This window comes from Schistocerca cancellata, chromosome 5 (assembly GCF_023864275.1).
Source record: "Schistocerca cancellata isolate TAMUIC-IGC-003103 chromosome 5, iqSchCanc2.1, whole genome shotgun sequence".
Lineage (NCBI taxonomy): Eukaryota > Metazoa > Arthropoda > Insecta > Orthoptera > Acrididae > Schistocerca > Schistocerca cancellata.
Window position 1 is genome coordinate 119,252,318 of NC_064630.1, and position 14,331 is coordinate 119,266,648.

Sequence of the window (14,331 nt, forward strand, 5' to 3'; positions counted from 1 at the left end):
GATTTGGCAGCAAGATACGGCAGATGCATCAAAATCCGAGTCCAGACCAATCGGGAGGCAAGACCGGTTGTCTGCATTGCCATGCTTTGCAGTAGGTCTGTTCACAATTTCATATTGATACTGCAAAAGCAACGAAGCCCAACGTTGCAGTTTTTGAGCAGTGCATATAGGAACCAGCTTTGACGGATGAAACAAGGACTGCAAAGGTTTGTGATCTATCACTAAAATGAACTTGTGACTATACAAATAGTGATGGAATTTGGTCACACCATACACAATAGCGACAGCCTCTTTTTCTATTTGAGAATAATTGCACTGAGTTTGAATTAACAACTTTGAGGCAAAAACAATAGTTCTTTCTTGTGCACCAATTCTGTGCAAAAGCACTGCGTCAGTTCCGTAAGAAAAAGCGTCGACTTGCATAACTACTGGCTTGGCAGGGTCAAAATGCACTAAAGAATTGCCACTAAGCAAGGCATTTTTGAGTTCCTGAAATGTGTCTTGGCGGTCTTTAGTCCACACAAAAGGTACATTTTTGTGACGCAAGCGATGCAATCTGAGCGGCATTCATTGTGAACCAATTGTATTATGTCATCTTGCCTAGTACTGACTGCAGTTCAGACACATTGCAAGGAACAGGCAAGGCACGGATTGCAAGCAAATGAGATTGGAAGGGGTGCACACACTGATTGCTTATCACATGACCTAAGTACTGTAGTCCAGTTTGAAAAAAGTCTCACTTTTTGGGGGCAACATTTGAGTCCTGCTTCCGGCAACACTGTGAAAAGGGTATGCCAATTGGCAATGTGTTCCTCTGGTGTACAACCTGAAATGACAATATCACTAAGGTAGTTTGAACAAAATGGCACTTTTACAGTCAGCTGTTCCAAGTAACTTTGAAAAATGGGAGGTGTGGAAGCACTACAGAAGGGCAAATGCACAAATACTCGAACAGTCCTAAGTGTGTATTTACAATAAACACTTTCTGTGGTTCTTCATCCAATGGAATTTGCAAGTAGGCATCACGCAGATCTATCTTAGAAAAGTTATGTCCTGTGCCAAGCCTGTCCATGAGTTCCTCAGGGCAAGGTAATGGATAAGTATCAGCTACAGTCTGTGGGTTGACTGTAGACTTGAAGTCAACACAAATGCAAATGTGACGAGGAGGCTTAGGCAACAAAAGGAGAGGACTTGCCCATTGACTGCCTTGAATGGGAGCAATTACCATTATCTTGCAATTCTTTCAATTCACTGGCTACTTTGTCTCTTAAAGCAATTGGAACAGGGCGGGCCTGGAAAAACTTAGGCTGTGCACTGTATGTTAATGTAACATGCACTGCAAAGTTATTAGCTTCTCCCATTCGTTCTGAAAATAGTTCAGGAAATTCTTTAAGCAAGCTAGCTACACTGTCTTTTGATTCAAAAGCAGACACTGAAAGTACATTTGTTTGTGATGCTAAGTCCAAACAAATCAAAGGCACCTAAACTGAATATGTTCTCACTGTCTCTTGATTTCGGCACAGTAAAATTCACTGTCCTAGTGTGAGATTTGTAAGTGGCAGGCAAACTACACTGTCCAGGCACTGGAATTTCCTGTCCATTGTAAGCAGTGAGATTCTTGTTAGATTTAGAAAGGTGTGGTGAGCCTAACTGTTTTTACATGGCATGATTAAGCAAATTTACTGAAGCAATTGTGTCTAAATGAAAGTTCACATGACAGCCAGCAATTCACAATGAGAAAAATAGTTTGTTAGAACATCGTTCCACAGCACTAGAGCAAGGAGGCGGCACAACTTTAATCTTACTTTTGTCAGAACTTGTTGTAGGTTTTGAAAACACAGTATCAACTGTATGTGCATGAGCCTGTTGTTCCTGGGAGCGGGCAAAATTGGCATTTTTGTGCCATTGAAAACAAACTGCTTGGACATGGCCTTTTTTTCCACCCATGTAACATGTTGCGTTACTTGATGGGTGATCCTGTCTTTTATGGCGAGCAGAACATCTAGGGCAAGACTTCACTAAATTCACAGGCTTGTGTACATGTCTACATGGCTGTCTGTGCAGTTGTGGCTGCTTGGGGCAGTCACGAAAAAGGGGCAACTCGATCCGACAAATGGGCCTGGTCAAACTTACCGGTCACTAGGGCACTAAATCCTATTGCTCAAAGATTTGCAATACTTGGGAAAGTGATGGATTAGAGTACTTAAAGATCTGCTCCTGAATTCTACTATCTGGGACATTGAATGTTATTACATCACGTATCATTAAATCACTGTAAAAGTTCCCACAACCACACTTAAATTTACGCTTCTTAGTAATGCCCCTTAATTCTGTGTACCACTGGCAGTATGTCTGTTCTGGCTTTTTATGCAAGTGAAAGAACTGATATGTAGCTGCAGCTACTTGGACTTGCTGGCCATAGTATTTAGTTAATGCAGCAATTACTTGGTCATAGACGAGTTCGTAGGGAGATGTGGTTGGGAATAGTTTTTGTATTAACCTGAACACTGGGGATCCTGCAGTCGAAAGGAGGTATTGTAACTTTACAGCACCTCAGGAAACTACTGTGAAAGCAAAGAGAGCTTCACTCCAAGTTTAAACGCAGCCAAAACCTCTCAGACAAACAGAAGCTAAACAATGTCAAAGTTAGCGTAAGGAGGGCTATGCGTGAAGCGTTCAGTGAATTCGAAAGTAAAATTCTATGTACCGACTTGACAGAAAATCCTAGGAAGTTCTGGTCTTACGTTAAATCAGTAAGTGGCTCAAAACAGCATGTCCACACATTCCGGGATGATGATGGCATTGAAACAGAGGATGACAAGCGTAAAGCTGAAATACTAAACACCTTTTTCCAAAGCTATTTCACAGAGGAAGGCCGTACTGCAGTTCCTTCTCTAAATCCTCGCACAAACGAAAAAATGGCTGACATCGAAATAAGTGTCCAAGGAATAGAAAAGCAACTGGAATCACTCAACAGAGGAAAGTCCACTGGACCTGACGGGATACCAATTCGATTCTACACAGAGTACGTGAAAGAACTTGACCCCCTTCTAACAGCCGTGTATCGCAAGTCTCTAGAGGAACGGAAGGTTCCAAATGATTGGAAAAGAGCACAGGTAGTCCCAGTCTTCAAGAAGGGCCGTCGAGCAGATGCGCAAAACTATAGACCTATATCTCTGACGTCGATCTGTTGTAGAATTTTAGAACATGTTTTTTGCTCGAGTATCATGTCGTTTTTGGAAACTCAGAATCTACTATGTAGGAATCAACATGGATTCCGGAAACAGCGATCGTGTGAGACCCAACTCGCTTTATTTGTTCATGAGACCCAGAAAATATTAGATACAGGCTCCCAGGTAGATGCTATTTTTCTTGACTTCCGGAAGGTGTTCGATACAGTTCCGCACTGTCGCCTGATAAACAAAGTAAGAGCCTACGGAATATCAGACCAGCTGTGTGGCTGGATTGAAGAGTTTTTAGCAAACAGAACACAGTATGTTGTTATCAACGGAGAGACGTCTACAGACGTTAAATTAACCTCTGGCGTGCCACAGGGGAGTGTTATGGGACCATTGCTTTTCACAATATATATAAATGACCTAGTAGATAGTGTCGGAAGTACCATGTGGCTTTTTGCGGATGATGCTGTAGTATACAGAGAAGTTGCAGCATTAGAAAATTGTAGCGAAATGCAGGAAGATCTGTAGCGAATAGGCACTTGGTGCAGGAAGTGGCAACTGACCCTTAACATAGACAAATGTAATGTATTGCAAATACATAGAAAGAAGGATCCTTTATTGTATGATTATATGATAGCGGAACAAACACTGGTAGCAGTTACTTCTGTAAAATATCTGGGAGTATGCGTGCGGAACGATTTGAAGTGGAATGATCATATAAAATTAATTGTTGGTAAGGCGGATACCAGGTTGAGATTCATCGGGAGAGTCCTTAGAAAATGTAGTCCATCAACAAAGGAGGTGGCTTACAAAACACTCGTTCGACCTATACTTGAGTATTGCTCATCAGTGTGGGATCCGTACCAGATCGGGTTGACGGAGGAGATAGAGAAGATCCAAAGAAGAGCGGCGCGTTTCATCACAGAGTTATTTGGTAAGCGTGACAGCGTTACGGAGATGTTTAGCAAACTCAAGTGACAGATTCTGCAAGAGAGGCGCTCTGCATCGCGGTGTAGCTTGCTCGCCAGGTTTCGAGAGGGTGCGTTTCTGGATGAGGTATCGAATATATTGCTTCCCCCTACTTATACCTCCCGAGGAGATCACGAATGTAAAATTAGAGAGATTAGAGCGCGCACAGAGGCTTTCAGACAGTCGTTCTTCCCGCGAACCATACGCGACTGGAACAGGAAATGGAGGTAATGACAGTGGCACGTAAAGTACCCTCCGCCACACACCGTTGGGTGGCTTGCGGAGTATAAATGTAGATGTAGATGTAGATGAGCAAACGTTGCTGTTGTTTTGATAAAACACCTTTACAAGTAAAACACTGCGCAACTTATCCAGACTGTCAGCAACTATAATGCACACTGATGCTTGAGTTTCATCTCTTTATGTCACCGTATGAGTACCAGTGCCTAATGGCAAGTTGTGAGACTAAAACTACTAACAGCACAGATCCTGCAGCACAATCTGCTGAATATCATTCCTAGATAGTTGGGTATCCATAAAGTAAATATTTTCCATTACACCAGGTCAAGTAGCAAAAGTTTAATTATAACCACAATATGCAATCATAGGAGTTATCATGCAGAATTAACGACTGACTTGTGAATTTCTTGGTAGAAAGAGTGCAGCATTTTATCCTAAATGGAGAGTCATTGACAGGTGTAGAACTAACTACAGGCATGCCTTAATTTTTATGTCGTATATTAATGAGGCAGGGAAGAAAATATTAATAATAACCTCAGATGTTTTGTAGATGATGCAGTTATCTCTAATTAAATACTTACTGAAGTAATCTGCACAAATATTCAATTAAATTGTGAGAAGATTTAAAAGTGATGCTAAGGCTGGCAAATCCTTTTAAATGTTCAGAGCACTTTACAAAATGAAAAAAACTACAATATCAATGAATCACATTTCTGATCAGTAAACTCATACAAATACCTCGGTGTAATAATTTGTAAGGATATAAAATGAAACGATCACTGAGACTCAGTTATAGTTAAAGCAGGCAGCAAACTTTGGTTCATTGGTAACAGATTGGGCCTAAAATAGAGATTGCTTACTAAGCACTTATGTCACCCATTTTAGAATGTTGCTCAGTTTTGTGGGATCCGTACCAAACAGGACGGATACAGTTGACGTTGATATACACTGTTAGCTGCCTCAAGCAGAAGACATGCATTGTTGGTGCTCCACAGTTTTCACAGTTTTGACTGTGATAATCTAATGCAGTAGTATTCATCCTTAGCATGCCTGTGTACAAGGTGTCACAAATTCACCATGTTTTTCTGTTTTAATATCTCATTTTAGCTGTTAATAACATCAATTCTTAAAACCAATTGGTATTAGTCATTACATGCCAGACCTGTAAATTAAAAGAGAATCGGGAACCTAAGTTTTAATTAAAATTATTTGTTTACTGTTCTGTAAAATATTACACTAGCCTCAATTGATCTCACTATGTATGCTATCCTCAGGCATAGAATGAGTTAGTTGCCGTTCATAAGCAGCTGGAAATTGCCCTGGCTACTGTCAAGTGACTTAAAGCTTCTGCTAGTGGATGTGGTGGGAGGCCTACTAAGAGTCATGTACCAGATTTACCAAAAGTACATCAAGTACTGTCCTCTACTGTGGATACTGTTCCCTTGACAAGAAGCACAAGATCTGTCACTGTTCAATTACTTGACTGTGAATAATAAGTCAAGTAGGTCTAGATGCTCTGTATAGGGGAGACAGGGACCAGGGAGAACTTATGGTATTATACGAAGCTGCCTAGCTGACATTGTGGAGGTGCTATCTTCCATTGAAACCAAAACTGAGCCACTGAGATTCACTTCACTGTTGGGAAATGTGTCGTGTTCTGTGTCAAGGAGAGGCAGTGTAAAATGATAGGGGTGTATCAATCCTTGGCAGTTCAGACATGCATCGAATAATGTTTCCCCTAAGGGAAATGTCTGCAACGGATGGGAGGATGAACTCAATGTATATGCCTGGAGGCCATTCCGACAGCCATTGAGGGAGCATGGCGCAAACCAACAGCAGATTTTGGCATATGTTGGGACAAATGATGCCTGTCATCTGGGCTCTGTGGTCATGCTTGGGTGGTTCCAGATAGCATAAAAGGTTGAGAATATTGAGTTTCAACAAAGCTCACAATCTGCAGCATTGTCTGCAGAACTGATTGTGACCCATGGTTCTGAGTCAGTTGGAAGCTACAAAGAGATTGTAGAGGTTCTGTGGCAAGCTAGGCTGTGACTTCCTAGACTTGGTCCATAGATTTAACTGTAGGGACACTCTAAATGGGCCAGCTGTGCACTACATATCACAAGCTAGAAGCTGCTATACAGGTAGCTGACTGTATGTGGGGTGCACACAAGGGTTTTTTCAGAATGGGCAAATATCAATCCAGTCCAGATAACAACAGTTGTAAGAGACCGAGAAATATCAGTGTAAGATCCAAAGAAATGTCCCCCCCCCCCCCCCCCCCAAGGTGAGACTATTAAAATCCTAATGGTTAACTGCCAAAGCATTCACAACAAAGTGCCAGTATTTGAAGTGCTCCGAAGAAGCAATGAAACCCACATGATTCTAGTTACAGAAACCTAGTTAAAGCCGACAATGTGAGAAGCCTTAGCTGTATATTATCAAATGATCTCTCACAAAACCCAAAGAAATTCTGTTTGTATGTAAAGGCTGTTAGTGGGTCAAACTTGGTGTACAAACACTCATCAGTAAGGCAAAGCTCCAGGGCCTGATAGAAACCATGTTAGATTCCATACTGTATTTGCCATTGAGTTAGCCCCTCTTTTAACCGTAATATACCAATGATCCCTTGAACAGAAAGCTGCCCAGTGGTTGGAAGAAAGCACAGGTCACACCCATCTGCAAGGCTGTAAGGAGGGCAGCAGAAGTGATCCACAAAACTACCATCCATTATCCCTGACATCAATTTGTTGTATAATCTTAGGACATATTCTGAATTCAGACATGATGAGGTATCCCAAACAAAATTAATTCCTCCAAGCTAAATATCATGGATTCCAAAAACATCAGTCATGTGAAATGCAACTTGCATTTTTCGCATATGACATTCTGAAAGCCATGGTCAAAGCTTTTAGATAGGTGCAGTATTTCTTGACTTCCCAAAGACATTTGATTGAGTATCCCACATACATTTATTTTCGAAAGCACAAATACATGGGGTATCAAGTGAGATTTGTGACTGGAATTGTGAGGAGTACACACCTTGTTATCTTAAATGCAGAGACATCAACAGAAATAACTTCTGGTGTGCCCCAGGGAAGTGTGTTGGGACACTATCTGTTCATGTAGTGTATCAGTGTCCCTGCACACAATACTAATACATAGTAACCCCAGACTTTTTGCAGATGATGCAGTTATCTATAATGAGGTATTGTCAGAAAAAAGCTGCACAAATATTCAATTAGATGTTGATAAGATTTCAAAGTGGTGCAGAGATTTGTAATTTGCTTTAAATTATCCAAAATATATATTTTTGCACTTCACAGAATGGAAAAACCTAATAACTATGACTGCAATATATCAGTGTCACTGGTGTAATTGACCAACTCATACAAATACCTCTGTAACAATTTGAAGGGATATGGAATGGAATGATCACATTGGCTCAGTTGTAGGTAAAGCAAGTAGCAGCCTGCAGTTCTTTTTTTGTAGAATACTGGAGAAATGCAATTAGTGTAGAAAGGTGATTATGTACAAAACACTTGTGTGATCCATCCTAAACTATTGCTCAAGTGTATGCAACCATACCAAATAGTACTAAGAAGGGGTGTTTAATGAGAACAAAGAACAGATTGTCAGAGAGGTCCTGAAAGAAATGATCTGGCAGACTCTTAAAGATAGAAGCAAACTATCCCATTAAAGTCTACTTCAGAAGTTTTTCGAAGCAACATGAAGTGATGGCTGTAGGAATATACAATAGCCCTCTATCACTTCCATAGGGGTAGCAAAGACAAAATTTGGCTAATAACAGTATGCAGTGTGGTCTTTAAGCAATCTTTCTTCCTTCTCTTCATACATGAATGGAACAAGAAAAAGCCCTAAGTATTGGAATAATGGGAAGTACCCTCTGGCATGCACTTCTTTGTGTTTTGCAGGGTTATGTATAGATGTAGATACATAGAGGGGCAACACAAATGGTCATGGTCTTGTTTGATCTTTGAGACAATATCATGCAATTGCTGAAAAACTGTATCTGGCAGATGGTTGAAGATACAGTAGGCATCATACAGTGCTAAAACATACTTCCATAGTGTGCAGAATGAGTGAAGAGAATTAGTCACATCACACTATTGGCTGAGAGACTCTAAGGGGTTGTTCAGCTGCCTGATCAAAATCATTTTCTTCCTCCACACACAAATGCTTTCTTTCCATAGGGCATAGAAGAGGTACATCATCTAAAGTATATTTTTTGAGCATAAGTGACCACAACATGTGTGTGTGTGTGTGTGTGTGTGTGTGTGTGTGTGTGTGTGTGTAGGAGGGGGGGCAGCTGTACCACCAGGATTCAGATTGGTAACTTTCGAATTGAACACCACTGCACAGATGTGCATTAGCATCCTTGCATACAAAGATGGATTTGAGGCACCAGTCATAAGCCAATAATGTAGGGATATACTACTTTTCCAAACATTTTGCTCTGATAGGAATCATGAAGATAGTAATTGACTAATAACAGCATTCACACAGGCATTTAAACAGTCAGCTTCCCACACACAGTATGCAGAGGAAACAAGACGAAAACGTCACAAAATTTCGAACCACCTTCTACCTTGCATTTCACAATAGTTTGCTGAGTATGGATGTAGGTGCAGAATGGACCACTAGCAAGACATAAGCAAAATAATAGAATGGAGCAAAGACTATGAATTAGACCTTTGTCTGGATGTCATAGATTTTGAGAAAGCTTTTATTTTAAAATCAGCTACCATTCTTTGAGAAATGAGGTATTGATTCAACATATGTTTGTGCACTGAAGAATGTACACATCAAGAAACAAAATGGCGAGTGTAGATTAGAGGTGTCAAGTGGCCCTAGAGGAAGTTTTCGCAAGGAGGAATAGCGTTATCAGTGATTGTTAACCATTTCTGCTTGTTTGTCTACTAGTTTTCTTTGTTCAGTGATCTCTCATTTTGTAGTGACAATCAACTTATCAACTTAAGGTCTCAGAAACCTGCCCCTCCACCCGTCTCCTCACCCCTCTCCACCTTCAAATCTTTTCTGTTTTCTCCCTGAAGAAGTATAGTTAGTTGTTAGGTGTGAAAGCTAAGAATATTGTTTATTTCTCACCATATAGCGGAGATGCTGAGTTGTGTGTGTGCGCAAATGCAACTCACACACACGAGTTGCGTTTGCGTGCGTGTGTGTGTTGACGTCTATTTTTGATGAAGGCCTTTTGGCCGAAAGCTTAACATTGTTTTTGTTGTGCCTGTCAGCGACTCAGCATCTCTGCTATATGGTGAGTGGCAACTTTCCTTTTCATAATATTGTTAACTTCCATCCTGAATTTTCCATTGTTTAATATTGTTTATTTTCTATTTGAAATGTTTCTCTTGACAGTAGTGGAAATTGCATCTCCTAAAGAGAAGTACTGGCCAGCCGTTTTGTCTTCCTCTAATTTTAAGAAGGAAATATTTTGCTGTATTTCAAGACATAAAGGAAAACTAAAAATCTGATAAATAGTAACTGGGTGTATTACATTAGAAAACCTGCTGAAGCAGCATATCTACAGGTTGCTGAAGATCGTATGTGGTCTTTATCCAACAGAGATGTCAAAAAGATAATTATGATAATATGTGGCCCTTTCGTCATACTCATACCTGACAGTAAATTAATTAAATTTCACTGCTTGTAGTTGAGTGTAGTGCAACTTGCCCATTTGTGATAAACTATCATTTGTTTACATAGCTGACAAGTAATACTTAGCAGGCTTAAGTATTGATTACAGTGCAATTCTGAAGGTTTGAGGAGTGCTGCTCCATAACAATTTTCAAAAATCAGCTAATCAGCTAATCAGTTTCCACCAAATATTGTGAATGGTATTTTTTACACTGTGTGGGAAGTAATAAAGGTTCATTTTGTTCTTTTCAGGTTATTGCTTCTCAGCATCTTTGCCACCCTTGCTTGCAACAGCTGCTATAACAGCTTTGGAACTAATGAATAGAGATCAAAGCATGTTTGTGGATCTTCGGAAGAAATGTGAACTTGTCCATAGCAAATTTCAGTCAATAGAAGATCTGAAAGTGATAGGCCATTGTTATTCACCTGTAAAATATTTGGTATTTAAGGACCACATAAGCTCTGGACTGCATTCCAAACGTACATATGAAGCCATTGCTGACTATGTAAGTGGCTATAATATATACTCTTTTATGTTTACTCTGAAAGGTACTTGATCATTAATGTACAAATGCCTGGAAATGTAGTCTGTTGTTGATACTTATTTAATATTTTTCAACATTTTCCTGATTTCAGTGAAATACTATCAGAAGTTGATGAAACGTCTAGGCTATCCAGACATCTTGTTACATTTTCTTTGATTGGCTTATAGCCAGAAAGCTGTTGATGCTACAGAAGTTTCTTCAGTTTATTTTGAAGATATAGTTTAGTTTCTTAAATGACTCCCTGTGACATTTAAGTGTTAATTTTAATATTATAAGAAGTTGGTGCCCCACAGTTCATAAATATTTGAAAAATGTCATGATCACAGCCAAGAGCTGCTGATGGAAATGTCCTTATCATATAGTGAGTTTCAGTCTACAGATCACCATCAGGTATCATAAGATATTTACAACAGCATACAACAAAGTATAAAATCAGTGACATCAAATAATGTAAAATTCATGACTCCTGACATCAAATAATGTAAAATCTGTTACTCATCCCTGTTGTTAAATAGTATTAAAAATTACACTGTCAGCAGTAAAAACGTACCAGACACTGTTCTCCTCCATGTAATTCCTTCCACATCAAAAAAAAAAAAAAAAAAAAAAAAAGTTCCTATTTGGCTTGGTCACCCGTGGGTGGTGTATCTGAAGTGACGAAATTCCCTTGCCCAGTATGCTGAAAGTCTCACAAAGGTCTTCACATACAGGCACTGTTCCCTAAATATAGCCCACAGTTTTCCCGCATATCATTACACACCACTAATCCTTTGACCAGCACAAGATCCAGTTGGAAAGAAGCATCTCCCCTCAGCAGACGGTATCATTCTGGGCTGGAGCAACTAAAGCATGTCGTTCATCAGGGCTTTCAACTAACTGTCATTATGCCCAGAAATGAGGTACATCTTACATGATCCCTGAGGCAAAATTAAACCAGAGAAGTAGGAGTGGCATAAGGAAGAGTCAGGTTGTTGTGTAGGTTGCATGGGTGATGGAATATCAGTTTTAGGATGAGTGGAAAGGATTGTAGGTAGGATGTGCCTCCTTTCTGGGCACGATGATAGATAGTCAAAACCCTGGTGAAAGACATAGTTCACTTGCTCCAGTCTGGGATGATACTGAGGTGATGGTGGGAGGATTACGGGAGTGTGATGATATGGTGTGGGAAATCTGTTTGCAGACTAGGTTCAGGCATAGTGTCTGTCTGTGAAGGCCTTTGTAAGACCTTCAGCAAACTGGACAAAAGAATTCTTCTCACTACAGATATGGCATCCATGATTGGCTGTTAAGCGGGAGTGATTTTTTGGTGTGGAAGATATGACAGCTGTCAGAATTCAGGAACTTTTGAAGGTTAGTGTGCTTGATATGGGCAGAGGTATGGATGGAACCAAGAGAGAGGTGAGGTCAATGTCCTTGAAGAGGGCACAGTTGACTGAGGAGGACCAGGTGAATCAGATGAAAGAGAAGGTTTTGAGGCGTGGAGGATAGGTTGTCCTGGCCCTAGAGCCAGATCATGAGGATATCATCAATGAACTAAACCAGAGAAGGGGTTTGGGAGGCTAGGAATTTTCTTCTAGATGTCTCAAAAACAAAAAAAATTTGACATCCAATATTACATGTGAAAGCTTTAACTTTTCTTGTGGCTGTGCTGTATGTATATTATTTTAAACCATTAACTTTTCCTATTTGTGTGTTTGGATGACTACCCCATGTATCCTATACTCTGAATATCTGCTGTCATTGGCTCTCAAGATCATGAGTTACGATTGGCTGACAAAAGCGCATTGCACAACATTATCTTATTTCAATGTTTGGAAGCTACTGTGCTATATTTGGTGGAATTCATGTTTACACTTCCGTACGAAGATATGCAGTGTGCATGTTGCCGCACATCAATGATCTTTCCAAAATGAATTGGTTTTTTGCTGGGTTCGTTTCTGAAAGTGCCCCATGTTATTTGTTGGTATATAAAACCTGCACTATTCAGCGGATCAATAAGGTTTAGAGCTCTGAGGAAAAGTTTATTGTTACATAACATGAAAAATTATGCTTTTCCCAGGGTAAAAGTGTATTTTTAAGTGGGAAATCCAGGAATTTAAATTTATTTATTTACTTTTTCCATGGATACACCCTGCTGATTTTTGATTCTGTAGTTCATGTCGTGTTTTCATAGGTTTACTGAGATTGAATATTGTTGCAATTCAGTATAATAGTTATTTCTTTTGATGAGTGAATCATTACCTTCCTTTCTTCCACATTCAGGACGAGGACAGTTCAAACCTTCATCCAGCCATCTTGATTTAAATTGTCCGTGATTTCTCTAAATTGCTGCAGGCAAATGCCAGGATGGTTCCTTTGAAAGGGGACAGCCGATCTACTTCCCCATCCTTCCCGAATCTGAACTTGTGCTCCATCTTTAATGACCTCAATTGTCAACGGGATGTTAAACACTAATCTTCTCCTTCCTTTCTTGTTTAATATGTTATTATATCAAACCTATGTACACCTATTTTTCTTTAAAATGAGTTGTTTAGCAACAATTCAAATAGCTGCTGCTATAAAATTTTCTTATTTGCAGTGTATCAAGCATGGTGTAGCGGTTATCACGCCATCATATCTAGAAGACAGAGAAAAACTCGACAGGGAATTGCAAAAAGGCATTCGTGTGACAGTGAATCGTTTGCTGACTGAGGATGAGATTAATCATGCTGCCTCTGTGATAAATTCTGCCTGTAAGGAAATCCTGAAATGTTCAAGTGACTCTGTTGTGAACAGTAACTGTAAAGATTTATTGAAAGGTTACAGAGTGTCCGATACATTAATCAGTGCTGTTGCATGATATTCATCCTTTTTAAAAGCCATTCCATGAAGTTTGTAGATATGTTGAAATGCACCTGTTTATGGGGAGTTGTAATTTTATAAATTATCTAATGTCACAAATTCGACTGTTTGTTTTATGTACATTACAATATACACTAAATATTTTCCAACTGAGTATTGTGTCTGTTTTATGTAATTCAACTGAAGTGACAGCAGAAAATTTGTGCCGGAACAAAGACTTGAACCAAGAATTCCTGATTTTCCAGACAGTCACTGTACTGTTAAGCTTTCCAGGTGCTCTGATCCACCTCAAAGTCTCAATGTCATCCACTGTTTCCTGTTATATGTAATTTCTTGCAACACTTAAAAAATTTACCAGGTACAGAATAAGCAATCCTCATGAAAATATTTTCAACAGATGGTTCACAAGCAGCAGGGAACTGGTAAAGTACAATCCGTATTTGGTCCACAGCTAGGGGGTATACCAGAATTGCTGTTTATTTAAGATTTTGTGTAATGTTTTAATGTATAATGGTAATAATTAATTGGTATTAATGATTTACAAACATATGACTTGCGCACTGATTTTTCTGCCGGCATCTCCAATGCTTTGGAACATAAGGTCTACTGTTCTTTCTGTGATTGTGCAATTTCTACTTCAGCTAATATAAATGCAATCACTGCTTAGTTGTAAAACCTTATCAGACACATAGTAACATTTAGTGTAGTGTGGAGCTTAACTGTGTGGCAATACTGGGACCAAATCCTATTGATGGTGGCAGATTAGAGAAAAGGACAGACACACAACCAAGGTTCCAACAATTTATTTTTAAAAAAGAATATTTTTTTTTTTCTTTTTCTTGGAATACACTACCACATGCAGAATTTACCGTACCACATTA

General features: G+C 39.5%; 1 protein-coding gene across 1 annotated transcript in view; it reads left to right on the plus strand.

Annotated features, from left to right (window-relative positions):
• The window catches only part of LOC126187721 (serine palmitoyltransferase 1), a 105,400-nt gene extending 91,797 nt beyond the window's left edge, over window positions 1-13,603 (plus strand). Inside the window, exons 9-10 of the mRNA XM_049928965.1 lie at window positions 10,317-10,570; window positions 13,188-13,603. Of these exons, the coding sequence (XP_049784922.1) occupies window positions 10,317-10,570; window positions 13,188-13,448 (515 nt within the window). The 3' untranslated portion in view covers window positions 13,449-13,603. The remainder of the gene's footprint in view (window positions 1-10,316; window positions 10,571-13,187) is intronic.
• The last annotated feature ends 728 nt before the right edge of the window (window positions 13,604-14,331 follow it).